This window comes from Colletotrichum acutatum (genome assembly GCF_030867785.1).
Source record: "Colletotrichum acutatum strain CBS 112980 chromosome Unknown BDZ83scaffold_25, whole genome shotgun sequence".
In the NCBI taxonomy this organism is placed as follows: domain Eukaryota; kingdom Fungi; phylum Ascomycota; class Sordariomycetes; order Glomerellales; family Glomerellaceae; genus Colletotrichum; species Colletotrichum acutatum.
The window spans coordinates 127,859-154,924 of NW_026849019.1; the positions used below are offsets into that span (position 1 = coordinate 127,859).

Sequence of the window (27,066 nt, forward strand, 5' to 3'; positions counted from 1 at the left end):
AGTGCAGCAGTAAATTCCAGGGCAAAGATGATGTTAGTCGACAAGGTAAATAACTTCTTTTACTCGGAGCTTTCGCATCCCCTAGACTCTCTAAGATACGTTTCATTTCATGCAGCCAAATATCATGGCCGTTTCCCAGCACCGCAAGTCAATCCGCTGTTTGGAAAACTCATCAGTTGGCGCCGAGCTTTTGCTACCCCTGACTATCCCGCTCCAATCTCAATCTAAAAGTAGCTGCATTCTATTCGATTAAGAAGTTGTCTGCGTGAGACTTAATCTCCTTCGAGAAGGTAACCTCCTCGTCCTCTTCAATCAAAGAGACAGTGGTAACCTAGTATGTGCATTAGCTTTCTGGTACATCAAACTGCCAGAGTCGTGACTTACATCAACATCGATGAAGGGCGAGGTCTTTGAGAACCTGACTGTCATTGGGAAGAAGTCGTTCTCGTCATTGGTCTCGGCCTCGAACTCGAAAGAACCGCTAGGGTTCTCGTCCGAAACCGTGCCAATGTTCCACTCCAGCGAGTCGCCAGAAACCTCATACGAGGCATCGAAGCTCGATACCACAGGTTCACTGGCCTGGTAAGGGATGATCACGCTAACGTCCTTCAACGTGTCGCCGCCCGTCAGCTCGTACTCGACGGTCATGTTGTACTTGTCTGCATCCTTGTTGATCCAAACAGTGAATGTAATGGGGCAAGCGCTGGTATCGTCTGCCTTGGCCGTTGCTCTCCAACGCAGGACGCCGACGGACTGGTTGGTAGGGAAGCCACGCGCGGTATTGCTCATCTGGATGGTCTTGGAGCTGTTGAAGAGGTTCTTGTCGACATTGGGGTGCGTGCGGAACTGAGCACCGTGGGAGGCATTGGCAGTCAGGTTCAGCTTGACCTTGGTCAAGCTCGGGTCCGAGATACGAAGGTTCAGGTCACCGCTTATCGCAAGAGAGTTCAAGGCGCCCTCTCTCGACAGCTTAGCACTAATAGCTTCGTTGACCACGATGTGAATGGCGTCCCGGTCAAGAGTAGAGGAAACACGAGACTCTGCTGCAGGCTCGGGAACGTGAGCAGGGGTTGGCGTAATAAGCGGAGTATCATCAACTTCTGCCCCCATTTCGCCTCGAACGCGCTCGAACATGTCGGTGGTCTTCGACTTCTTGCCGAGTTGCATACCCTTGCCCTTCGGGGCACTCAGCCTGTAAATGTTAGCCAGCAGCCCCCGCCACGCATATCCAAGGGTCACTTACTTGTTGAAGGTCTTGTTCTTCTCAGCTTCGTACGAGTCGTACGTATCCGTCGGGGTCGGGCGCGTAGGGGGGGTGTAAGTCGGGTAGTTGGGTGTTCTGGGCATTCCACCACCGACACGGCCAGCTCGAGCCGACTCTTTCCGCTGCATCTCCAGCTGCTTGGCCTTCCGCTTCCGCTCCTCTGTCGCCTCCAGCTCCTTGTTCTATTCTCACAATCAGTATCATGTCTCTCAACATGCTGGGTATCGGCTGGACGGACTCGTGCGATGATCTCCTGGATCCGCTCCTCGTGACTCTCCATCTCGAGGAAGGTCTTGATCTGGCTGATGGTCAAGTTCTCGCGGTATCCAAGCGTTACCAGCTCATCGAAGGCGCTGAGAAGTTCGTATGCATTCTTCAGAATCTCTCTCTCGTCGAGGCTCTTGCATGTGCTGGTCACAACCTGAGCGAACAGGTGCAAGGAATCGATGTCTTGGAGGATGTTGGATCGGCGGTTGGTAATGAGTACCATGTAAAGCTCGTCCAGGGGCTGATAGACGAAGCGCACATTATCTTGTTCGACGGTCGTGTGTTGGGTACCGCTGTCGGCGAGCTTCGGGAAGGACGCGAGGAGGGCTTCGATGCGGGATCGTGGCATCTCCCTGAACTGGCGGGAGAGGACAGCTTTCCCGCCTCGGGTGCAAATCGAAGCTGCGAGGACGACCTGAAGGAGTAAGCATGTCGAAACGGAAAGTGCAGCAGCCGAAAGGTTCCTCTTACCATTTTGACAGAGTATGGTGATAGGTATAGGACGAATTGGAGATGTAGGTGGACTGTCGCAACTCGACTTCAAGGTCCACGCCAAAGGAGGGACCACACTGGGAGCTTGAATATTGAGGTCGGAATTGTGAATCTGGCCAGTGCACGGACCATGTTGCCTTACGTACAGCAGCTGGAGCTAGTCCAAAAGTAGTAAAGCGGCAGCTGCCTCCAGAAGGCGCGTCAACCTGCGCTTACGGCACGTAGAGGGGTGGATGGGCTGCACCTGGGCCCTTTTTTTAAATTCCCACGCGCTTTGGTCAACTCCACCTCAACCGCACTGCTTGGCCTCACTTCGACATATCCATACTCTTTGTTTTACCAAAGCTCCCTTTCCTCCCTCAGTCCATACCTACGAGGACAACCTTGAAAGTATAGCATACCGGAGACTCTGATCTCTAGGCATACGAATCAAATATCGACGTGACATTCAACTGACACCTGACTATTGAGCTTTCGTCAGCGTCATCGAGCGGACATCCGAATTCTCACAGCCCGAACCTGCCAGACAAAAAGACAAGCGTCCCGACAGAGGCAACGAAATTTTTACCGCGAGAACAAACATCGCTCTACAACTTCCCGGTTGTAGCAGGGATGACTACCGAAGCAGCCCCAGCCCTGGGCCTTGAGGGCCAACTCCACGAGGAGTATATCGACTACTCGGAGGACGATTCGGCAGCTCCTGCTGTCCCCGTAGAAGGCTCCAACATCACCTCATTTCCTGCCAACGCCCATCTCGTCACCGGTGAAGTGGAGTACACTGGAACGAGCGCATTAGAGCCGGACAACCAGACCATCGACCAACGAATCGATGCGGAGATCGATGCTATTTCTGTTGCCGCCGATGCCTCACTACAGCCAGGCGACCTAGACCCCACTGATGGGCCTCAAGTCGATGGGGTTGATTCCATTAGCGCGATAGAAGCTGAAGACTCTTACATGCACGAAGATGAACCTCTTGCCTACGCCGATGTTGCCGAGCCTGATGATGGGTTGGCCGCCGAGCCTGAGATTAGTTGGGAAGACGGTCCGGCAAACGAGGAAGACGCAGCCCAGAACGAGGAAAATGAGCACGAAGACAACGAGGTCGAGGACGTCCAGGATGAAAACAGCCAGGATGAGAGCCATATCACTTTTGAGAAAGATGAATGGCAACTAGTGGAAGAGAAGGAAGGCCTCCCACAAGGCGGCTTGAGCCCTGCGAACAGTGCTGGGGAACAAGAAACGGAAGCTCACGAAGTCGATCAAGAGCTTGCGGACTCTTCAAACGATGCAAACAACTTGGATGCAAATCTTGACGTATTTGACGTGGCCGATGTTGATGCTGGTCTAGATGAACAGCAAGTTGCCGAAGCCGACAACACGGAAGTCAACGACTTGCACGAGATAGACTTCAACAATGGCGGCAACATAGCAACAGTGAATGCTGTAGTGGGTATCAGTGATACGCGTTCAGAGCATATTCCAGACTACCAAAAGACCGACAGCGATTTCCCAACGGAACAGGATGCTGAAGATCATCCCATGGGTGTAGATACGGGATCGCAGCCCGAGGATGAGCTTGAGAGCATCATGGGCGTTGCCACCGCTGACCAGACCAATGATGAGGAGACTCATGATGATGTCGTCAACGCCGAAGACCATGACGCAGTTGCTGAAGACTCGTCTGTTCCCGAGCACGTGGAATTTGATGACGAAGTTCTTGCCGACGCGCGATCGTCTGTATCGGTTGAGACGCCGACTCACGAAGAGATGGAAATCCCCGTTATCACTGTCTCGTACAAGGGCATCGACTATCCTTTCTTCTATGGGTCCCCAGACAGCCAAGGCAAGGAGTGTTTCTTCAATGATCTGACTCTATTACACTGCAAAATGGAGGGTGTATTGGCAGGCTTCCGTCGAGAGCTTGCCAATGAGTTGGGCCCTTTTGACGAACTCGTGTTCCAAATCGACGAGCTTGGCCTTGAGTTCACTGAAGTAAGTCCTCATCCGCCTGAAACACAAGCTCTGCTAACATGCCCAAAGTCCAGCCAAGCAGAAGTCTTCTCGGACATCACGTTGGGCCAGATAATTTCCGTATTTGACTCACTGGTCAAAAACCAGAATGCCGATGCATCCAAGCCCCTCTACGCATACTTGACAACGCGGCCGAACTGCAAGAAGCGCTGGCTTTCGCTCGTTGATGATGCCTACAATGGCAAAGGACTCGATGAAATTAGCTACTATTTCGCATCTCGCGCACAGAGCGAGGTGCCCGAGATCATGGATGATGAGCCTGACCTGATAGGAGAAGAAGATAACGCCGATGCTGCCTCTTGGCCGCAGTCTCCCGCCGAGAGCGGACATGGTGAGCACAATTTGGACGAGGCCGAAGGCGAAAATGAGGAGATCAACGATGATGACGATGTTGGCGATGGCATCACCGGAGAAGACGATACTCAGTCGCAAAACGCCTTCGAGGAGAATCCCTTGCAGCAAGATGAGAGCGCTATTTCGATGCCGGATGCTGAGGCTACCATGGTTGATACCGAAGCTTCTCTGATGGACGAAACCACCGCAGTTGTAGACCTGAGCGTTGTTGAAGACGGCGGGGACGTGGAAGATGCATTGGAGGATCAGCAACCCCAAGAGAATGGGGAGGCAGGTAATGACGGCCTTTCTCAAGTCACTCTATGCTTCTTCCCTAATTTTTGTCTTTGCGCCACTTGTACTTCGACCTTTGTCGCAGACCAGATGGCGGAGGAAGACGATTTTCGGTTCGAGACCTTGGTGCGAGTGGCCAAGGAGTCTGCTCGACAGCGAGGGCGCTCTCCCTCTAGCAATTCGCATTTGGCGTTTCCCGAGAGACTCCTCTCGCGAAGAACGTTCCGCCATTTGCATTCTTATTCGGATTCCAGCATTACATTTTCTTCGACTGCAGACGCTGACACTAGAACCCAAGCTCCAGAGATCGATGAATCCGACCCACTCGCCTCGGAAACGCAAGACGCAGCTGTTCTCGGCACTGCTATTGACGCACGGAACACGTTTGACGACGAAGACGCAGCAGTCATCGCAGATCAAATCATCGAAAACGCCAATGAGAGTTTCGCAGAAAAGGTAACCCCTGATACCAGTGCCACGTCTACCTTGAACGGCGACGAAGAGGTCACCTACGAGAACGAGCTTGATCTTAACGCCGACCTACCTGAAACTGAGGTTGTTGAAGCCGAGGTTGCCGACGAAGATGATAGGCTAGCGGAGATTGACTGGAGAGAATTCTCCGGGCAAGGGGATGACGAGATTGCCGTAGAGTCCCCTTCAACCTCTGGCAAACGCCAGAGGTCGGATGTGGACGACCTGCTGGATGCTGAAGCTCAACAAGGTACGCTCAAGAGGCTCAAAAGAGTCTGAACATAATGAGCTAACTTTGTGCCAGACGTCAAGCGTCGTCGCCCATGAGCTTTGGGTAACATCCCAACTAACCCCCCTTTGGTGTGTCACTCAACGCGACCGGATCTAGGTCCACGGGGCTTCCCCTTCCCGCCGTAGACCAGTCCGGCGACTAGGCCACAAAACAGCTCGATTTCATGATCACCGACAGTTCGAAAACATGGATGATACACCCGGCAAGTAGGGCATCGCAATCGGAGCGACCATATAGCCCTCGAGGTAGGTTTCCAAAATTGTTATTCCCACTGACTTACAGCTTTCCCAATTTCCAACCATCCCCAGGCGGTGACCTGCAATTCTATGAACGACATACCCTTAATGCCGTCCTTCCCCGGAGCTTTTCGATACCCCCTCTGTTCTCTTGCGATGTTGGTGGATTCTGGCGTAAAATGGGGCTCAAAAGTAATGCGATCATCTTCGTGGTTATGGTCGATCTTTCTTGTACAATACGACGTCTCAAGGATTTGAGGGGCGGCCATAGATTTGGTCACCAAGAACGGCCCGCTCAGCAAGGTGAAGTGTACGTCTGCCTTTTTGAGAAAGAGTTGGACGACATCAACATCTGCATCTACTTGATGATCAGTCACTCTGGGACTCTGGTTCGAAAGAAGATACTTCAGGGCATCCAGCTGAGGCGTTGATTTTCTCGAAAGGAGCAACCGGAATAGTTATACCTAAGTTATCTGACGAAGAACACGCATATTTTACTTGACTTGATGACGGGCTTTGCGTGTCATACTTTAAACAAACGGCTACATTCGTACATATACCTCATTTTCTTCAAATGTCATACAGTTGTAGTTTGGCCGTTGATCCAAGTCAATGCCGAAATGGCTCTTTTTGCGCAAGCGCTTCTTGTTCGTCTGATAGTGCGCCTCCATGATTTCTCGAAACTTTTTGAGACTTCCTAGTAGACGTTCAAGAGCCATGACAGCATGAAGATTGGCACGGGGATATAAGCAGTCAGCCCCCCCACACCCGTTGCAAGGGAAGAGCTCCAGCGTTTTTTGCAGGTAATTAAGAGCTAGCAGTCACTGGGGAGGGAAAAGCATATCACGGTTTGGGGTGATTTAGCTGGTAAGATTAAGGTCTGTCAGTGATGGAAGGTTTTCTGGCAACTTTGTGTGTGGTAGTACGGCCACACACACATAGCCACACACGGTAATATCTGTCAGTCCTTGGACTACGGATACCGATATTAAAAACGTCGAAGAAGTGTCGATCAGGTACGGAGAGTGATAGAGTTTCCATTGAGTAGTTTGCTGCCTTTGGGACACTTGGACGGCATACCCCCCTGAACCGTAGAAGACGTGGGAATCCCTGCTTTTGGATTTTGTGCGACAAGCGCTCGTTCTTCTTTGTCTGGCTTGCTTCTCCAATTCTTGAGAGGACAGATAATGGTAGACTTACGGGTAGGTCCCCTCCGTAACCCGAACTTTTTTTGTGGTGTGCTTCGTTTCGACGACCGTTCGCGCTCAATGCGCTCCGCTGCCCTTTGTGCCTCTGCCGTGGATGCCGCATTGCTTGAGCGCCCCCCTCCCTCTACTCCACCCGTCTTCCGTTCATTGAAATGTATCGGTGACGGCAGCGGAGGAAACGAGCTGTCAGTGACGGACGGGTATTTCTTGTTTTATGGTTTCTAACGGCTCGGATGGGGGATCCGGGGGGTTAAGGACCATGAGAGGACCAGCTGGAGATATTGACAGGGGGGCAGACGGTCTTCGATTTTGAATTCCTCTGTCAGTGAATGGCACTATGGCTACCGTTTTGTCACTTGTGTTGAGCTCAATTCGTATTGCTTGGGGCCGACGTTCTCACGTGAAATGAAAAGGCGTTGGTCGCGAGTTACGGCATGGTATTTGCGCCTTCCATTCCTCTTGTCGTGGGCACTCTTACCTAAGATATGGTAAGGGAAACCAAGGGTGTGACACGACGAAAGAGCTTGGAGGGGCTTGGGATGTATGGAGGTGGTAGGGGGCGGACAGGCAGAGTCTCAGTCAACTGCTTGATGGGTGACTGATAACTGAGTCTGTCACTCTCTTTTATCTAACTGTCTTTTCGTGTGGATAAGAAGAGGCAGAGGAACGGCGATCGTCTGCCGGCTTCGGGCCTTATCGGCAAAGCGGACTCGAGATATTCCCGTCCGCTGGGTGACAGACTGGCAAGACGGGCAGTGACGAGTGACGACGACGACGGGCTACCGCAGTGAGGATGCGCGGCAAGGATGGCCAAAGAGCGAGATGGTGGCTGTGGCTGTTGGTTTAATTAATGAGGGCCAGTTTTTGGTGGTCGTGTCGAGACTCGTGGGTGCAAGTGTGGGTTCGGAGGGGGAACTGGGAGAGCGGACGGTGGTGTCTAGGGGAGGAGGGAGGCAGCAGTCACCAGTCACAGTGTCATTCGTAATGAACCTGTTTCAATGGGACCCCACATGGGTTGTGAGAGAAAAATAGAAATGCCGATTTCTCTCGTGGATCGGATCTTCGTATGGAGATTTGCAGGGGGGGAAGAGAAAGCACTGACTTGCTCTGTACACTGACGGATACTGTCGACTGATGACCGAGAGGACCAAGCCTCCTGCCATTTTTCGTATAGGCCTTGCTGTTCACAGGGGGGAATGGATGATATTCCTTTGCTGTGTATCCGTACATAATACCAAAGACTTTTATGCCAATGTGTATTCATTGAAGTTTGTGAGAGTCTTTTGTAGGCTGTACTCTGCTGACTGCTGACTGCTGTCCGTTTCGTTCAGGGGTTCGTGGGCTCAGCGTGGATCGAGGACGAGACTAACCAAGGAACCGCCCCTCAAGACTGACACTCCAGGAGGAGAAGGTCTGGAGACTTGGGGAGACTTTGGGGAGTCATGCTGCCAACCAAGGCCCCCTGCGGACAGAGGTGGTGTCCTCCTTTGGCGCCCTTAACACCCCTGTCGGAGTTGAGTCGAGTTGCGTTAGCACAGGGACCGTTTTCCAGTTGTGACTTTTGAGCCCCTGCTTGCTGCCTCTGCGATGACCTCAGCGATGGAAGGAGTTGGTATGCTACCTAGTAGATAGGGTGAAGATATCGTGAGACGCTTTGATAGTTAGCAGAGCGGACAGACGGTGGGATAGGTCGGATGCATGGATAAGGTAGATATGGGCAGATGAAGGAGAGGAATAAGAGAGTTTGAAGACATGAGAAGAAACGGTACGGGCGAAGAAGCAACGAAGCCTTGGCGTCCCTGTCAGGAAATCGCCTTCCGTCCAAAATCGCATGCGAAGCCTGTTCCATCCTCTCTGGATTCCGTCCGACATCCGTCCAAGGCTTCTAGTCGTGCTGGTGTGCCCAAGGTGTATAAGATTCAAATGTTGGCCACTGTCGTGAATCGCTGCATTTTGTGTCAGTCCAAGGCATGTTTGTACAACATCGTGGTCTGTTTAATAAGAACCAGACCAAACCAAGTCGGGCCAAACCCACCAGGCTGAGCGTTTGGTGATGACAGCAAAATTCGATGCTCCTCCCGGGCCTCTAGGGCGTGCCCACTGCAAGGTCCAAAATGGACAGCTTGGCCTGGCCCTTTCCTCTACGAAGTAGCGGCAGTAGCCCCCATCCGGTCGGCCTCAGCCCCTCGACCCTCTCTCCCGTCTGGTCGACGAGCAGCCCACAGGTAAGGTAGGTAGGCAGGATGATAAGTACCTGTTCAGTCAGGTATCCGTAGCCAAGGTACCTTGGTCAACCCCACTCGCACTCAACAAGTCTGGCGTCCGCGGCCAAGTTCGTTCCCGTCCTTTCGCGCAGGCCCGTCTGGTATTTTTAGGGACAAAGTCACCTTTTTGGGTCTGTATTTCCGCAGGTACCTTTCAATGGTAAGGTAGCGCTAGGTAGCTATTCGAGCACCACGACGACCCCAGCTGAATAGCACAAGGAAAACGAAGAAGAGAAAGTGCGCTATCGTAAAGAACGCGTACGCTCTAATCTGCCGGTCCAGGTTTGCCCAACAGGAGATACCTGGGTTACCTCTGGAAGGTAATGGACAAAAGTGATTGGGGGCAAAGGAATACCAAACACCTCAGTCTGTATGGATCAGATACCTAGGTGACCTGACCTGCTTCACATCTCGCTGCAGGGCACCTCTTCAACCCTTCCCAGGGGCCTCTGAAACTCAAACCTGTCCCTATCTGGCTGGTTGGCATTCCTCGACACGCACCTACCCACCGGGAAGTCAGACAAGACCACCTTTTTCCTGCACCTCAGTCTTCCCAGAGAGCCGTAATCCCACCACTTGCTTGCCTTACCTAAGAAAAGGTACCTATCTACACACACTCTTGACACCAAGGTACGGAGTGCTAGACGGATACTTGACGTACCTCACTTATCGACCGACGCAGCAAAAGATACCTTGCCATTCCGTTACCGCCAATACCTTGCTTGCCTCTGCATCGCCTCGCCTTACGGTATTGCCGCACCTCGAGAACCCTCCCGTCGAGAGGTACCTGATCCATCTCACTGTTGTCTCCAAACCTGTCACGCTACGTACCGCCCTCACAGTTTTATCTGCAAAATCCCACGAAACACTCTCCCTCCCCTTTCGGCTTTCCATTTGCGCCAACCAACCATCCCCGACCCCGTCACACCTCTCAGCGACACCAAGACCACGACGACTCCCTCGACTCGCTTTCGAATTCCCCTCCACTCGAACTCGACGACGAACGCCCACGATCCATCACGAACGCCCATCTCCTCACTCTTTCTCCTCAACTGCGACTCCCCGACCACCTAGAGTCCCCCGGGTCCCAGATTTCCATGTGTCGCTGCTGACGAGGTTCGACCTACCACTCCAAATCTCTCTCTACCTCGCCCGGCGCGAGCCTCGCAAGCTCCCCTTCACGGGACACGACACTCTCTACAGCGACCGCACCTGCCTCGGCGCACACCTTTAATCACCACCGACGCTCTTTTCGCTGTCCGTCGCAGTCGACGCGCTCATTTTTTTGGCAAGATGATGTTGGACGAGAAGTACGTTTGCGACTCGGTCGGCCTTTTGGTCGCCGTCCAGACCCTGCCCATACGGGCACCTGGCCTTGAACCCGAAATCGCTGACAGACCACCCGCGCAGATACATTGGCCTAGGCCTCGCCATGGCATCCAGTTTAGCCATTGGTATGTATTCCTTTCCCTCGGTTTCTCGTAGGCTACATCGCTGACAATGCTCGCCTCACAGGTATTAGTTTCGTGGTTACGAAGAAGGTACGCGCGGTTCCTGATCGCCAAAGTTGCCCTTGGCACTACTTACAATTGGCCCTACAATGTACGGGAGCTAATCCAAGGATGTAGGGTCTCATGCAAGCAGAAGAACGTCATGGCTTTGAGGGCGACGGATTCGTATACCTGAAGAGCCCAGTTTGGTGGGCTGGTATCTCAACTTGTGAGTCTGCATTAGGACCTCGACTAAAGGCGACGAAAGGGCTAACACGTGCAAAGTGGTCGTTGGAGAAATCTGCAATTTTGCTGCCTATGCATTCGCGCCAGCCATTCTCGTTACACCTCTTGGCGCTCTCTCTGTCCTGATCGGTGCTGTTCTGGGTTCATACTTCCTGAAGGAAGAGCTTGGAGTTCTGGGTCGCCTTGGCAGTGCAATCTGTCTAATCGGCGCTGTCATCATTGTGCTGCATGCGCCTCCAGATGAAGATATTCAGACTGTTGATCAGATCTTGCACTACGCCATTCAGCCGGGTATGTCAATAATTCTGTATAACAATCCGACCGAGAACTAATCCCTTTGTCAGGCTTTTTGTTATATGCCTTCACTGTTACCGTCTTCGCAGTCGTCATGATTTACAGAGTCGCGCCGCTTCACGGAAAGAAGAACCCGATCATTTACCTCTCCATTTGCTCAACAGTCGGATCAGTCTCGGTCATGTCTGTCAAGGCCTTTGGAATCGCCCTCAAGCTCACATTCGCCGGAAACAATCAGTTCAGCCACCCTTCGACTTACGTTTTCATGATCCTCACCACCGTTTGCATTCTGACGCAGATGAACTACTTCAACAAGGCTCTTGCTCAGTTCCCCACCAACATGTAAGTCAAAGAACAGCCGAGCCTGTAGTTGCCAAATGGCGCTAATTGGTGACCATGTAGTGTCAACCCTCTCTACTACGTAACTTTCACGACAATGACCCTATGCGCCTCCTTTATCCTTTTCGGCGGTTTCAATACTACCGACACGGTCAACACGATATCCCTCCTCTGCGGTTTCCTGGTCACCTTCACTGGCGTCTACCTGTTGAATCTGTCGAGATCGGACCCGAACGGACACAAGTATGTTGCAGGCCGCGGCGGCGACGATGCTACCGGCACGGACATGATTTCTACAATTCAGACTCGTTTGAGTATGCAGGCACGCCGGAGTGGAGATCCCCACCGGATGAGCATTGGCAGCCGCCACGGCGATACAACGGGGTTGATGAGGGCCTACGATGAGGAGGCTGGTGCCGAATTCGGGCTCACTGATCTCGCCGACGAGAGCGACGACGAGAATGACCGCCACAGAGCTAACGGGTCCGCCAACGGCCACTCGAAAACATACAATGAGACAATTGAGCTTCAGAACCAGAGGTCCGACAGATGAGGGACCTGGAGGATGAACCGTCTGTTTTCTAGCTATCGGCCAACGCCGAGGCGGTGATTGTCTTTTTTCTTCGAAGCATTTCTTACCAGGGGCCCGAATGGGGGCAGCATTGTACATTTTCGCGAAAGTCAAATGACTGAGAAGTTTTCCACGACATGATCGGATTCATGAAAGAGGCAAAGACCCACGGAACAAGGCGCGCGCCCCGAGTGAGGGAGGGGAAAGCACCAAAGGGAAAACCCAGAATCGAGCTTTTCCCCACACTATTTCGCTTCTGCCACGGCACGAGGAGTATTCACTGGGCAACGGGAAGGATCACTACTTGGGGGGCGTTTATCGGGGTTTCCAATGGATACTGGGCGTGCGGAAAGCATCTTGTTGTACGATTAAGGGCAAGGCGAATGAGGGAGAGGTGTATGTGGGCGAGAGAGTGTGAGAAGCATACCCTGGTTCGCCTGGAGACTGGCATCTTGTGTTCACTGTCCAAAGCATTTCAAAAAGCATAGACATAGGCTGAGGCCTAGAGCCTCGCGAATTGAGCATCATGGACCGACTGCAAATCGCCATCAGGTAGCAACAGAGTGACAGGATTGGCAAGTAGAAGCAGGTTGGAATGCTGTGGTAGACAGTGTGTACATATGAGGGTGATGTGGCTCATCGCTCGATGGCAGGACATCTGCTCTTGGCCGGTAGTTTGTATATGGCGTCACGTATTGGATATGCAGTTTACTTTTGAATGATTTCGTTGCTCATTTCATGGTTTGTTCTACCATTACAAGCCAGTCGCAACTATCCGAATTCCCTTTCGCAGAGTAATGCAAATGTTGATCAAGACGCCTGAGTAGTTATTCCACCCCCGTCCTCCCATTTTTGCTGGTCTTTTCGCGCGAAACACCCCGTTTTTTGTATTCCCCTAGTCTGGTATTGGAAGAAAACTAGAGTGAGCTAGAAGACAGAAGCGTGCGACGAAAAGAAGCAGACTCGAAAAAATTCCCCCTTCACGCTGAACAGTTTTCCAGTCCCCTTTTGTGTGTTTACCAACCGGCGGGGCTGGAAGAGTCAGCCTGCTCGAAAGAAACCTGCAGCTCGCCAGTCTCCTACGACTGAGCCTCGGCCTCCTCGCCAGCCTCGGGCTGCTGCTCCGCTTGTTGCGCCTCAGCGGCGGCCTGGGCCTGGGCGGCCTTAGCGCCGTAGTCCTGGGACATGGGCTGGACGACGGACTGCTCCTCCTTGGGCTCGAGGATGGAGACGGCGTCAGGGAGGGTCTTCTGGGGGCCGGCCTTGCCCTCGGGGTCGGAGCCGCGCATGATCTTGACCTTGATGCCGAGAACACCCTGGCGGAGGAGGACGTGACGGGTGGCGTGGTCGATGAAGTCCTTGGCGGGCTGACCAGAGTGGATCATGAAGCCGTCGGTGAACTTCATGGACTTGGCGCGGGCGGCACGGAGCTTGCCGGAAACGACGACCTCGCAACCCTTGGCGCCGGACTCCATGATGAAGCGGAGGACACCGTAGCAGGCGCGGCGGACGGCGAGACCGTTGAGGAGCTTGTAGCGGAGGGACTCGCACTGGGCGACGGCGGAGAGACCACGGTTCTGGACCTTGGCGGCGTAGAGGGAGACGGAGTTCTCGGGGAACTTGAAGCGCTTCTGGATGAGCGAGGTGAGCTCGCGGATGCGGCGGCCCTGCTCGCCGAGAACCTCCTGGGTGTGGGTGGCGCGGATGATGATGTCGGTTACCGTGGGGGTGACGCGGACCTCGACGCCGGAGTAGCCCTCCTCGGCCAGCTCGCGCTGGAAGAACTCGTTGAGCTCAGCGTAGAAGACGCCATCGGCGACGAACTTTCTGCGCTTAGAGCTATGTGAAGAAAAAGACGAATCGTCAGCAAAGACTGTTCCTCCAAATGTTCATTTCCTTTTTCCTCGCAACATTTCCGTGTTCCAAAGCATTTTCCATCCACCGGGGGAAATTCGAGATTGGCGAAATTTGGGCGATAGGCGGGGAGGAGTATCTCGAGGAAATATTGCAAAGGCAAAGCCACCATTTGGAAACAGAGGAAGGACAATTCTTACATCTGAGTGCCTGGAACAGCCATCTTGACTTTCGTGTGCCCGGTTTTGTCGAAAAGGGGGGATAGTTGGACGAATTGTTGGAGTGTCGACGGTTTCGTTCGGCGGAGGGGCGGAAGGTTGAGAAGTGAGGTTGTTCGAGTAGTCCACACTTGCCCAATCGTCAGTGCCCCGGATCGATTTTGCGCTGCAAAAATTGAGCAAATTCTGTGTGCCCTAGAGAGGCGGGCGATAAGGGGAAACCTTTGGCCTTTTGTGGTCTGTGCTCTCATCTTATCGAGACGCGCCAGGCTGGTGGTACTGGACCCCCACTTGCCAGCTGTGATGGCCTGTCAGGCGTAAAGTGCATTTTCTTCCTGTCTGCCCACTCTTGTCAGCAAAATCGATACGTACCCCATTCGAGTGCTTTGCACGTGCTAGCTGGCTGATCATCGGGACATCGGGAGAGAGAGCTCCGTCGGCTGGTAGTGGGGTTTCAAGGGGCCAGCTTCGGCTTGGTGGGGACCAGAGTCGTGGGAATTTGGATGTCCCCTGTTGGGTTACAGGCTTGCAGCGTGCTGGCCACGACGGTGACGGTCACAGGGGAGCTGAGAGCGTCAGGTGGGTGACATTTGATGCTTAGGATCCAGACCAAAGTGCGATTCATTACCAAACTGCCTTGCCTCCTGGTGATGAATTCACCAGATGGGCCTTATCTAATAGATCGTCAGATGGCACCCAATAAGTAGTCCATAATCACATAAAGGTTCAACTTCTTGAGTGCGCATTTTAGTTCCTTTGAAAAAGGCTACATCACCCAACTTTGCCGGTCTGGAGGCACTCAAGCACTGACTCTGGAAGCCGTGACGTCGGCTCTCTGTTCTCAGCCCCGCGCTAAGCTAAGGGACCAGGTAAATGGTGTGGATCAGCCGTTCCTTCTCTTCCTGCTGATCCTGCTCTTTGCGACTGCGCAGCAGCAAAATCAACCCCAGACAGCCGACCTCCGACCTGACAACCGCAACCGTACCTCCCCACGTTACCTGACCTTGCCTCCAAACCTTACCCAGCCCAACCCTCCGACCTCCAACATCGTGTGGTTGCATTGATTTTCTTTGGTCTCTACTTTCCCCTATTCAACTTTCCACCCTCACTGAAGTTGCGCAGCTTTTTTGCTGCTCTTCTTCCAGTGAACTTGTTCACCTACAAACACTTACGTCCCGAGCCTTCCGCATTCGCGCGCGGCCATGCTCTAGTAGCTCAAAGAAGCATCATCTTCCACATTGCACTTCATCATGGAGGCTAGGAAGGTAAGCCATGCGTCTTTTTTCACAGACCGAATTTTCTCGCGCAATATGACATGAAAGGGGAAAAGCTGATCATGCTGTGCTGGCAAAAATACAGGCAGTCGAAAACGTCCAGTGCATCAACGGAGGACTCACCTCAGTCGGCACCTTGCGCTTGACCGATTTCCACCTTGTCTTCTGCGCGCCGCCACCTCCTCCCAAGAACCAGCCCGCCGACGAAGCCGATAAACCTCCCCCAAAAGCTCGAGAATCATGGATAACCTATCCTATTCTATCGCAGTGCATACTCCGACTCATGCCTCCAACCCATGGCATTCACAGCTCTATCCGCATCCGCTGTCGCGATTTCATCTTTGTCACCTTCAACTTTGAGGACAATAACGTTGCTCGAGACGTCTTTGAGTTTGTGAAGCTCAGAACTTGCAAGCTGGGTACCATCGAGAGGCTCTTTGCTTTCAGTCACAAGCCCTCCAAGGTCGAGCGACAGATCAATGGCTGGAGCGTCTACGACCCCAAGGCCGAATTCCGGCGCCAGGGCATTAGCGAGAAATCGTCGGATAAGGGATGGAGAATCACCAACATCAACAAGGACTATACTTTCTGCGACACTTATCCCGCCGTTCTGGTGGTTCCCTCTTGCATCTCAGACAACGTTTTGAAATACGCCAAGGAGTATCGTTCTAGACACAGAATTCCGGCCCTGAGTTACATCCACGCAGACAATAACTGCACTATTACCCGCAGCTCACAACCTCTTTCAGGCATTACCAGGAAGAACAATGTGCAGGACGAGAAGCTGGTTTTGGCTTCATTTGCACCTATCATGCCCCGAAGCAGCATTGATCAAGACCAGCCTCCTCCTCGCCTGAGTCAGTCAGATATTTCTGAAAAGTCGTCCACAGATGGAGAGCTCTCCGAGCAGATTGTCGCAGACGATGAGCCCAAGATGTTTGATGAAAACGGCAAACGCCTCATCTACGGTGCCCAACAAGCCAATATGATTGTCGACGCCAGACCTACTGTGAATGCTATGGTCAATCAGATTGGAGGAATGGGGTCAGAGCCCATGGACCGCTACCCAGGTGCCAAGAAAGCCTTCATGAACATCGAGAACATCCATGTGATGAGAAAGTCGTTGGAGAGCGTTATGCTTTGTCTCAAGGATGCCGACCTGTCTCCTTTGTCTCCTGACCAGAACGCCCTGGCTGCCACCAACTGGCTGAAACACACGCAAGCTGTTTTGAATGGAGCCGATATTGTCGCCAAGCAAGTATGGCTGAAGCAGTCGCACGTCCTCATTCACTGCTCCGATGGCTGGGACCGAACCAGTCAGCTTAGTGCTCTTGCACAGATCATGCTGGACCCTTTCTTCCGAACCATCGAAGGGTTCATTGTTCTTATCGAGAAGGACTGGCTTGCCTTTGGCCATATGTTTAGGCTTCGATGTGGCCACTTGAACCACGAGGACAACTTCAAGGTCCAGAACGACTCAATGGCAGGCTCGACCATTCAGCCTGGAGAGAATGACGGCCGCGCAGATGCCTTCCAGAACGTCTTCACTGGTGCCAGGCAGCTGTTCAATCCCAGCAAGGAGGACAAGGCTGAACTCGATGCTATTACCGAAGGTTCTACCGGAAAAGTCGCGAAAGACGAGGCTACTGTTCCTAAGATGGTCAGCCCTGTGTTCCACCAATTTGTAGATTGCGTCTATCAGCTTCTCCGCCAGAACCCGACCAAGTTTGAGTTTAATGAGAGATTCCTTCGTCGACTAATCTATCATCTTTACTCCTGTCAATATGGCACCTTCCTCTACAACTCCGAGAAGCAGAGACACGAGGCTCGTGCGTCTGAGCGCACTTCGTCGGTCTGGGACTACTTTTTGTCCCGCAAGCCAGAGTTCACCAACAAGGACTATGATCCGACCTTTGATGAGTATGTTAAGGGCCGCAGCCGCATCATAGTGCCCGACATGAGCAACATCCGCTGGTGGCACCAACTCTTCAATCGGACCGATGAGGAGATGAATTCGCACCTCAACGCTGTGGCGACCGCTGCAGCCAACAGAGCTACAGCCATGAACGAACTGCACCCAACTACGGAGGATTCTTACGCGAATAGCCAGCCTGGTACCCCGCCCCAATCTGCCGCAAGTCCCAAGCCACCATCTCTCCCTACCAGCCAGTCGGTTCTGGGAGGTGTAGAGAACACGCACACTACGTTGACGCCAAATTATCAAGAGCGACAGGCCCCCGCTCTGCGTCGAAGCGTTTCGGCCGAGAACTCCAATGCCTTCAGCGCAGTGAGGGATGGAATTGCTGGCTTGAACATCGGCAAAAACGTCAGCGGAATGCTGAACAACCTGGCCGGACGTAACGCCAGTCCTGCTTCCACTTCGAGGGTTACAAGTCGCAGCGAGCAAGAGCTCCGGGAGATGACATAGGGCGTCATGTTCGACCGAATGCACGAAGCGCCTTACACCGTCGAGGTGACTAGTGCTACAATGAAACTCGACGCCGAGCTCTTCTACCAGGAGAATTGGGCTGACTCAACTTATACGCTGAGCAACTGGGGCGATTCAACAATCTGGGAATGGGGTACCAAAGCCGTCGCCAACGTCGCCAGCCTAAGCAAAGACTGGTCAAACTTGACCGATGATTTGGCCGAGGACACCCCTCATGGAGATGCTTGTGCTGACAATATCGCCCGCGATGATGCTGGCGTCTGCATCACTGGAGATGCGTCAACCGACCTTGACGCCGGTTCCGACACGTTCTCGGTTCATTCTCTCTATCGTGTCTCGACGGAGGATGTCGCCGATGTTGGCAACTTCATTATGGTGAACTCGAGCACGGAGGACCTATCAGCCGAGAACGGCGGGTCTGTAACTCCCAACCACTAGCCGCACCAGACTTCCTAGTTCGACATTTCAGGAGTTTAGCATGGGCTTGCTGCATTTTCACTATACAACCGCGGAGGGTACGAAAGAAATAGGGTCTCTCGACAAACGCAATTCCGACACGTTTGCCTCGGAGGGGACGAACTGCTTCACGGCTTTTCATGACAGCGAGCCGGAGTTTGTACAAGTATTACGACTTTTTTCTTTCTTTTTGACACATTTGCCCTTTTTTTTCTCGACCTTCGTCATGCTGGACGGACAGCAATTCTTTTCTCTCCGAGCTCTGGTTTCCGGCGTCCAAGAGGTGTGGTTTGAATACAAACATTTTGCGTCCAAGACCGGTAAAGGGAGGATTCAAAACGGGATAAGGGGATGAAATGGGTTCGTTCATACAGCAGCAACGCGATTTGGAAGGGCATGGGGCAGGAGAAAAGTTTGCGTGAACGGATGCACGCACAGGGAGACGAGGAGAGCAGAACAGAAAACGAGAGACGAGAGATGGGAGAGAGATGGAGAGGCTTGGGAGGTCTGTCATATAGATCCACTTGGATTTTCGAACTCCCGTGTACTCTCGATTCCATAATTCTAATCAGTCTGAAGCTAACCCTCGTTCCCGTAACGATGTACGCGATGACATGCAGTGGTCGCCAGACGTGTGTAGAGCACATCAACTCATAATCTCTTATCAGCACATACTCTCACACTCAGTAGGTGGGCAGCTGGCGGCGGTTTTCCCTTGTTATTTGATCTTTTTTTGTTATTCTTGGGTGCCTATTGCCTCATCTAGCTCGCCTAGTGTAAAGCACAAAGTCTATGTCCGACCGCCTTACGTCTAGCAAAGCCTTTTTTTACGTTTTTAGAAAACTATCCGTAGCCATTCATCATGTCCGTATCCCATCATGCTTCATCACTACAAGAAGACCTCGAGGTTGATTTCGAGGGTGCTCACAGGGTATCTGTCGCCAACGTTAGCATACGATGGTTATTTATCGTATTTAGAGTGGGAAGTGGGGGGCTGCTCGGTATTACCTCAAGTCAAACTTCTCCAACACAGTAGGGTGCAAGATGCCGAACTCGCCGATGCGCGCCTCCTTGCCACCCAGACGCAGGTAGATGGCAGCCGCGTGGCCAGCGAAGAAGGTAGCCTCATCAATCTCCTCGATCCAGTAGCCGTCAGGCTTGCTGGGGTTCTCAACGACCTTGAAGTCGACGCTCTTGCCCGCCTTCAGCCCCTCCTCATGCGTGAGGAAAGCTGTACGGAGCATCAAGAGAACGCGGTCCAGAAGACCGTGAACAACTTCGAAACCACTGGTCTTACCGTACCAGGCAGCAGCGAAGTGGCGCTCGTTGCGAGCCTTGCGCTCCAGAGACTCGTCCTTGAAGACGACGTCGGCTGACTCGAAGATCTTGATGGGGACGCTGTGCTTCTTGTTCTCGCGGATAGTCTTGAGAAGACCAGGGACCAGGGATGTCCGCACGACCTGGTACTCGGCAGTCTTGGGGTTGGCAAGCTTGACAGCAGTCTTGCCGTCATCCTTGCGGTTCAGCCAGCCGAAGTTCTCGTCGTGGCTGCACAGAATCAGAGGCATAACCTCGCTCCAGCCAGACATGGCGGCCTCTGTCCGCACAATATCAGCGAGCTTGTTGATCATGAGAGGCGCTCCAATGGTAGCGCTCTTGTTGGGAGAAGATCTAGGGAGGTTGTTGTAGCCGTAGCAGATAGCCAAGTCCTCCATGACGTCGCATTGGTGGAGCACATCAGCACGGGTGACGGGAATCGACACGCTGAGGAGGTTGCTGTCCTTGTCGGAGGGCTTGGCGATGTACGCCATCTTGTTGAGGAGTTGACACATCTTCTCGGGTGTCTCGCTAAGGCCGGTGCAGGCGTTGAGGTAGTCAATCTCGACATCGATTGTGCGGGGCGCGAGGGTCGGTGTCGTTCTTGATGCGCCGTTGTGCTCGGATACAATCTTGACGGGCTCGACGGTGAAGGGCTCGGAGCAGTACTGTGAGAACATTGTGACCATCATGTCGCAGACAATATCGAGCTTAGTGGCGTCCGTCGCTGTCATCTCGATGAAGACATTCTTGGTGTTGACGGTGATCTTGGAGTGGTCGCCGTTGATAATGGGCGGCAGCGAGCAGACAGTCCGGTTCTTGTCGTAGATGACAGGGTAGACGGGAGAATCCTTGATGATGTGCAGGTATCTGCCGAGATGCTTGTCACTCTCGTAGAACTGCATCAACTCCTCGCCGTTCATCTCCTTGGTCTGGTTCAGGGGCTTGAACTTGATGTCCTTGGCCGGCAGGGCCTCATACGTGAAGGGGCCTTCTATCGTGTCGAGGTCGTGGGTTCCAATGGCCACCAATGTTCTTTGTCTCGCCAAGTTCATGTGCAGCTTGTCCTGGAGGCCGATGAAGGAGTCGTAGCTCTCCTGGGTGAACTTGATGTTTCTGAGAATGGCACCAGCAACGAGGGGACGGATCTTGCCGGTATCCTCGGCGACAGTGATGACGGAGGCTTCGGGGTTCTTGGGTTCTACGACCTTGTAGTTGGGTGCGGCGACCTTCTCTCTGAAGATGTTGAGCATGAGCGCGATACCCTCGAAGCACAGCATGTCGTATCGGTTGGCGGGGATCTCGATCTTCAGCTGGGGCGGCTCCTGCACGCCATTGACAATCGGTCGGTCGTCATTCTCGGTGTCCTCGTCGAGCTCGATACCGAATTCGAAGCATAGGTCTTCGAACTCTTGGGTGGTGAAGCTGTGCGGATAACGATCAGCAAAAGGCAGTCTGGGGATGGCGGGGTCAAGATGTCTAGATCGGGGGCGGACGGTGCCAGCACTGCGCAACTCACTTTTGGCCTAGGGCCTTGTACAAATCGTACTTGTTGACGGATATGGTAGGCATGGTGAGAATTGGCGAGAGTCTCTCGAGGGTGCAGAGGTCTGGCTGGCGTCAGGGGCAGGAGAGGATTCAAGCAATGGTCAATTTCCGTCTCCAATATGGCCTTGAGTCACAGAAATTTTGGGGATACTCGGAGGTGAAGCAACTGCATACATGCATGGAAGGTTCGCCGGGGCGGGATGAAGTTGCTGCTTTAAGAGGTCGGTGGGAGTCATTTCGACTTTATCGCACCCATTGGAGGGGCTGCGGGGTTGAGGGGCAGCAAAAGCAGCGGTCGTCCTCGGCATCTCAATTTTCCAGGGTCCGATGTCAGAGAGTGGTCCGTGTGAACCGACACTGGGACGGGCAGCAGCGCAGCACAACGCACGCAGGAGAAATGGAAGCCATAAATCACCATATGCCTCTTCGGTGCAGGCCCATCGACAGCTGGCGACCAGTGCATCCAGCCGTGCGCACATTCCTGCCACGACATGTTTCGCCGCTGGTGGAAGGTGGGAGGGACATGCCGTCGACACCTGAGCTGTTTGCTGGTAACGGGAAAGTTTGGCAGGTGCCTCACTGACAGCTCGTAGCTACCCACAGCGGTGACTCAAGGTAAGGTAGGAAGGTAGGTAGGTAGGTGCTGGTCGAACTTCTCGCAGCGCAGAAAGTGCTGGATTCCGATTTCCTGCCTCAATCACAACCATGCGCTTCCGAGCACACAGACTCAGAACGACGTTAGATATGATGTAGCTGTCCCATAGCCCCCCTCCCCTCCATGAACGTGGTGCATAGTAAGTACCTTTTGTGAGGTAGCTGAGCTGCATGCTGAATGACCCCTCCTCGGCAGGTCACCCGGGGAACACCTCATCAGGCCAAGAAGGAATGAAGCCGGACTTGAAAGTTTAGATGTCTTGAAAATAGGTAGAAGAGCGCTAACTATTGTGCCGATTGCATTGGCGACGGAGGGCGCAGAAAGTTCCAAGGAACGTGAGGAAGTTGGAAGAGCGATACGTCAGTTGGTACCTAAGGTACTGCAAGTCCACTTTCCAGCTGCTACCTACGAAGATGCAGCAACAGCCAGCCTACAGCCCCTCACCAGAAGAAAGGAAAGAGCACCTCCTCCTGGCTCCTGCACCCCTGCCTTACGACATCCACCACCAAGAAAGTACCGGTACGTACCTTCCCTATGCCAGACCTTGCCCAAGGCGGTCACAGATACAGGCTCTCCTAGGCGCCTGGAAATGCTGTTGCCCATCACCTAACGACTGAGGTGGCCACCGCAGCTGATAATTTAGGTGCGGTAAGGTAGCCCATTTCTGGTCGGGTGGGACAGGACCTGGAGCAGAAGCGAAAGACGAACCTCAGAAACAGCACGTCAAACTTCCCTTCCCATGCCTTGTGCTTCCACTATCTATCTCAAATCAACACCTGACCACGCTTCTCCTCCACCACTGCTACACGAACCTCACCACGACAACTAGCTGTGCCTTTCGCCAACTTGACGTCGGATCGTTGGCATGGTCTGCATGACCGCAACTTCCTGATAACATCTGCCACACCACTATCCCGGTTGCGTCGTCTCAGATTTTAGAGCCCCCCCAATCCCACAACGACCGCCGCTCGCCCTCAACCAACCCATTGCATCACCCGCACGCGATCCACCCCGATCGCTCACAACCACGACGTCGACTCTCCTGAACATCATCCGACCCTCCCATCGATAAACGCGCCTGCGCAACCTCGCTCGTCATGGCAGACGCGCCGAATACCCAGGACGAGCTCTACCCCATCGCCGTCCTCATCGACGAGCTAAAGGTATGGCGGTGACTCTGCCTGTCTAGCCCAGCCCCGACGTCAGCCTTCAGCCGCCAGCGCACAACATATTGCTAACCTTTCGCGATTCAGCACGACGATGTCCTCCTGCGTCTCAATGCCATCCACCGCCTCTCCACCATCGCCCTCGCCCTGGGCGCCGAGCGCACGCGTGAGGAATTGATTCCCTTCCTCGACGGTATGTCGTGCGCATCCATCCCTCTGTGAGCCAATATCTAAACTTTTAAACAGAGTCCGTCGAGGACGAGGATGAGGTGCTAGTCGCTCTCAGCGGCGAGCTGGGCAACTTCATCGAGTATGTCGGAGGCGCCCAATGGGGTCATGTCCTCCTCTCCCCCCTCGAGAACCTCGCTGCCATCGAGGAGCCCGTCGTGCGGGACAAGGTAGCTATTGCCCCCTGCTCCACCGGCCAGTCACATCGCCTAATCAAAGCAGGCCGTCGAGTCCCTCAACAAGATCTGCGAGGAGCTGTCCTCCCAGCAAGTCGAAGAATACTTCATCCCTTTGACCATCCGACTTTCAAAAGCAGACTGGTTCACTTCCAAGGTGTCTGGCTGCGGTCTCTACACATCGCCCTACAAGAAGGTGTCCCCGGGCATTCAAGAAGACCTCCGAAAGCAGTTTGGACAGCTTGTTCACGATGAGACACCCATGGTCAGACGCCAAGCTGCCACCAATCTGGCAAAGTTCGTCAAGGAGATGCCGGCCGCTATTGTTGTTGAAGAGATGATACCCCTTTTCCAGCACCTCGCCCAGGACGACCAGGACAGCGTCCGCCTACTTACCGTCGAGATCCTCATTTCCATCGCCGAGGTCGTACCCAAGGAGCAGCAGTCGAGCCACGGTGTTCTCCTCACTTCTCTGCGAAACCTGATCGAGGACAAGAGCTGGAGGGTTCGGTACATGATTGCAGACAGATTTGAGAAGGTTGGCAGGAGCAAATACGCTCGTATGGAGGGCTACGCTAATGCGCAAACAGATTTCCAAGGCTGTCGATGAGGAGGTCGTCTCAAGGGATCTGGTGCCGTCTTTCGTGAAGCTCCTCAAGGACAACGAGGCAGAAGTCCGGACTGCGATTGCTGGACAAATACCAGGATTCTGCGCGCTTGTTGACCGCACTGTCCTACTGAATGATATCATGAGTAGCGTGGAGGATCTCGTTTCCGACACCTCCCAGCATGTCAGAGCTGCTCTCGGTACCCAGATCAGCGGTCTCGCACCCATCTTGGGAAAGCAAGAGTAGGTTCCATAAAAGCTACATTTCCGCCACAATCGACTAACTCGTCACAGAACTATCGATCACCTTCTGCCTATGTTCTTGCAAATGCTGAAGGACGAGTTCCCCGAAGTTCGCCTCCACATTATTTCTAAGCTTGAGCTCGTCAACCAGGGTATGTGCTAGCTTCATAAAACAAAAGCATCTTACTAACCCCTCTACAGTCATCGGGATCGACTTGCTCTCCCAGTCTCTTTTGCCCGCCATTGTGCAGCTTGCTGAGGACAAGCAGTGGCGTGTGAGACTGGCCATCATCGAGTACATCCCTCTTCTTGCCAGCCAGCTCGGAGTCAAGTTCTTCGATGAGAAGCTGAGCAACCTCTGCATGAGCTGGTTGGGCGATACCGTCTTCTCGATCCGTGAGGCGGCGACGCACAACCTGAAGAAGCTTACAGAGGTCTTTGGAGTCGAGTGGGCGAGCGAGGCGATCATTCCCAAGGTTATGGCCATGGGTAACCATCCCAACTACCTCTACCGAATGACGACCGCCTTTGCCATCACCGTAAGTTGTCGTCTTCGTCTCTATCGTACCAGAGATGCTAATGATTGCAGACTCTTGCTTCTGTTGTGAGCCTTGATGTCATTGCTGACAAGATCTTGCCCATGTTGGACAAGCTCGTTGACGATGAGATCCCCAACATTCGCTTTAACGTCGCCAAGACATATGGCGTTCTGATTGACGTCCTCCGCCGTTTGCCTGAAGAGGGTACGATCTACTCCCTGGAGAAGGAGGGCGGCAGCTTCACCGCGTCTCCCAGAGGCATGGAGCTAATTCAAACACGCGTCATTCCTAAGCTCGAGAAGCTGCAGAAGGACGACGACGTCGACGTGCGGTACTTTGCGACAACGTCTGCGAACCAAGTGTCTGGACCTTCTTCTGGCGAACCTATGAATACATCACCATAGATGAGAGACGTAATGAAGCAATTCCCAGTCTTTTTATCAGGACCGTCCTAAGACTCTTACCTTGCGTGCTTCGACTAAACGCTACACGGTGCTGGGTGCCACTCCGGTTCCCCTGTCAGGCTTTACAGAAAAAAAGAAGACTAACTAGACAGAGAGAGGCGAGGTTTTCACTGGTGCTTAACATGAGGAGAGATGTCTCCAGGGGCACGGAAGCGCCCATAGACGGGGCACAATGGAGGACGTGCGTGGTTGAGCGTAGGTGACGTTGCCTGACATTCACCCATTAAAGAAACACATTGTATGATACACCAGCAGCCGTCAGAGAAACGGGATGCAATAACGAAGAATGTTATCTAGTACCGTCGTGACCGACGTTCTTTTGCGGGGTATCTTGAAGGTCTTGACATTCGTCTAACTCGTTGCATGACGTTCTACCTTGGCTATGCCTGCCTCTGGAAGCACAAACTGCTAATGGTCTGTCCCTTGGCTCCGCCAAAGGTGAAGCTAGGGTAATCCACCTTGCCCACAGCAACAAACTTGCCCGCATCTCCCTCGTTGGAAGGGCCCTCGAACCATTTTCTAAGCTCCTCCTCTGTCCAGTTGCAGCTCGTGATGAGGAGCAGGCCGCCGGGCTTGACGAGGCGGAGCGCGCGGCCCCTGTATCCCTCGCAGATGCGCCGGCCTTGCGCGTCCTTTTCGTCGCTGAGGCAGATTGCGTCAAAGGTGCCCTTGTCGAGGACGACGTCCCATCCGTCCTTTTGGGGTCCGTTGAGCACGGTTTCCCAGGGTCCGTTAAGGACATCCCACTCTTCGAATTCTGGCTCTTTGGCGTCTGCCTCGTCGTCTTCATCCCCGGCGGGTGCGTCGGACATGTCCTCATCCTCCTTGTCAGCAGCAGCGGAAGCTTGCTGCCTCTGCGCCGCGATCCGGCGCGCGAGCTCGACGCTCTGCGGGGCGTAGTCGACGCCGAGAGCGCGGCCGGCCCAGCCCTCGTCGCCAAGGGCGAAGAGGAGGGAGCCGTTGCCGCAGCCAAGGTCGAGGAAGGTGGCGTCGGCTTGACGGAGGGAGTGGTCGAAGGGGGCGGACTCGGTGAGGTCCTCGAGGTAGGTTAGGAGCTTTGACTCGGCGTCCGAGTCGTCGAACCAGACTGTGCCGCGGTCTTCTGGGTTCTGAGCATTGTTTGTGAGTTCAGTTGTGTAGAGTGATGCCCAGCTGTTTCAGTGGACTCGTTAGTTGGGTGTTGTATGAGTAGGGGTATGGTCATTCATCGGTGCCGTGGAGGGGCCAAAAGAGGGCGAGTGAGTGACGAACTATTCTTTTGTTCCGAGCTTGGAGGGCTCCAGGTGTGCTGGGGTAGGTGCCATTTTAGGTGCCGTATGGTCAGGACAGGAGTCAGAGACTTTGGTGTAGTATCTTGGTAAATAAAGAGATCTGTGTGCCAAGAAGTTGGATAATGATCAGTTATCCTCCAACCTGACACTTTGAGTCCAAATTTGATGCCATCGCGAAAGACGTTTGGCGGGGTGTTGTGCCATTTTCGACCCGGAGTGGAAGGCGGTGAAGCTCTTTTGGTTGGTGGGTGGGACACCCCCCACTTCCTTGCCTGGTCTCTGTTCTGTTCTGGCTCGGAGGTGCCAGGGATCCTTGCCCTGGCAATGGAGGGGTTGAATCGGAAAGTTGCTGTAGGGTCAAAGGTTATAGCATCTGGCAGCTCAACATTGGTCGGATGGGTTTGGAAGAACAAGAGCCCAAAGCCAAAGGGCGGTTATGAGCGACCTGCGGGGTAGACTCTTATGAGAGGGGAGGAGAGAGACGACAGAGCTGTATTTGGTAGATT

At 53.5% G+C, this 27,066-nt stretch overlaps 9 protein-coding genes across 9 annotated transcripts; 5 read left to right on the forward strand and 4 right to left on the reverse strand.

The window, feature by feature from the left end:
- Positions 1-241: 241 nt before the first annotated feature.
- On the reverse strand, positions 242-2,097 carry BDZ83DRAFT_694899 (adaptor complexes medium subunit family protein; the record flags this gene model as incomplete). The annotated part of the gene is made up of 5 exons (XM_060511349.1): positions 2,003-2,097; positions 1,503-1,946; positions 1,244-1,446; positions 385-1,192; positions 242-331 (listed from the first exon to the last, which is right to left on the reverse strand). Exons 1-5 carry the CDS (start codon positions 2,003-2,005, stop codon positions 242-244), a joined length of 1,548 nt encoding a protein of 515 aa, XP_060367370.1. The 5' UTR covers positions 2,006-2,097.
- Positions 2,098-2,300: 203 nt separating this feature from the next.
- BDZ83DRAFT_211527 (uncharacterized protein) lies at positions 2,301-5,596 on the forward strand. The gene is made up of 5 exons (XM_060501712.1): positions 2,301-2,413; positions 2,495-4,018; positions 4,067-4,685; positions 4,983-5,405; positions 5,460-5,596. Exons 2-5 carry the CDS (start codon positions 2,636-2,638, stop codon positions 5,480-5,482), a joined length of 2,448 nt encoding a protein of 815 aa, XP_060367371.1. The 5' UTR covers positions 2,301-2,413; positions 2,495-2,635; the 3' UTR covers positions 5,483-5,596.
- Positions 5,597-10,553: 4,957 nt separating this feature from the next.
- On the forward strand, positions 10,554-12,225 carry BDZ83DRAFT_211697 (magnesium transporter NIPA-domain-containing protein). Its single transcript, XM_060501713.1, has 6 exons — positions 10,554-10,609; positions 10,671-10,696; positions 10,784-10,874; positions 10,931-11,182; positions 11,236-11,527; positions 11,588-12,225. The coding sequence occupies exons 1-6, from the start codon at positions 10,588-10,590 to the stop codon at positions 12,075-12,077; spliced, it is 1,173 nt and encodes a 390-aa protein (XP_060367372.1). The 5' UTR covers positions 10,554-10,587; the 3' UTR covers positions 12,078-12,225.
- A 581-nt stretch (positions 12,226-12,806) lies between these two features.
- On the reverse strand, positions 12,807-14,877 carry BDZ83DRAFT_613203 (uncharacterized protein). Its single transcript, XM_060507746.1, has 2 exons — positions 14,150-14,877; positions 12,807-13,934 (listed from the first exon to the last, which is right to left on the reverse strand). Exons 1-2 carry the CDS (start codon positions 14,416-14,418, stop codon positions 13,175-13,177), a joined length of 1,029 nt encoding a protein of 342 aa, XP_060367373.1. The 5' UTR covers positions 14,419-14,877; the 3' UTR covers positions 12,807-13,174.
- A 540-nt stretch (positions 14,878-15,417) lies between these two features.
- BDZ83DRAFT_750104 (protein-tyrosine phosphatase-like protein) lies at positions 15,418-17,869 on the forward strand (the record flags this gene model as incomplete). The annotated part of the gene is made up of 2 exons (XM_060513877.1): positions 15,418-15,432; positions 15,527-17,869. The coding sequence occupies 2 exons, from the start codon at positions 15,418-15,420 to the stop codon at positions 17,867-17,869; spliced, it is 2,358 nt and encodes a 785-aa protein (XP_060367374.1).
- Positions 17,870-17,929: 60 nt separating this feature from the next.
- On the forward strand, positions 17,930-18,328 carry BDZ83DRAFT_750105 (uncharacterized protein; the record flags this gene model as incomplete). Its single annotated transcript, XM_060513878.1, has 1 exon — positions 17,930-18,328. The coding sequence occupies one exon, from the start codon at positions 17,930-17,932 to the stop codon at positions 18,326-18,328; it is 399 nt and encodes a 132-aa protein (XP_060367375.1).
- A 786-nt stretch (positions 18,329-19,114) lies between these two features.
- On the reverse strand, positions 19,115-21,386 carry BDZ83DRAFT_211759 (phenylalanyl-tRNA synthetase). The gene is made up of 3 exons (XM_060501714.1): positions 21,183-21,386; positions 19,355-21,088; positions 19,115-19,281 (listed from the first exon to the last, which is right to left on the reverse strand). Exons 1-3 carry the CDS (start codon positions 21,233-21,235, stop codon positions 19,236-19,238), a joined length of 1,833 nt encoding a protein of 610 aa, XP_060367376.1. The 5' UTR covers positions 21,236-21,386; the 3' UTR covers positions 19,115-19,235.
- Positions 21,387-22,963: 1,577 nt separating this feature from the next.
- BDZ83DRAFT_750107 (armadillo-type protein) lies at positions 22,964-25,229 on the forward strand (the record flags this gene model as incomplete). Its single annotated transcript, XM_060513879.1, has 8 exons — positions 22,964-23,029; positions 23,120-23,225; positions 23,279-23,430; positions 23,483-23,974; positions 24,027-24,286; positions 24,338-24,438; positions 24,488-24,825; positions 24,876-25,229. The coding sequence occupies 8 exons, from the start codon at positions 22,964-22,966 to the stop codon at positions 25,227-25,229; spliced, it is 1,869 nt and encodes a 622-aa protein (XP_060367377.1).
- A 440-nt stretch (positions 25,230-25,669) lies between these two features.
- Positions 25,670-26,593, reverse strand: BDZ83DRAFT_572600 (S-adenosylmethionine-dependent methyltransferase; the record flags this gene model as incomplete). Its single annotated transcript, XM_060504531.1, has 2 exons — positions 25,670-26,441; positions 26,541-26,593. 2 exons carry the CDS (start codon positions 26,591-26,593, stop codon positions 25,670-25,672), a joined length of 825 nt encoding a protein of 274 aa, XP_060367378.1.
- Positions 26,594-27,066: the final 473 nt, after the last annotated feature.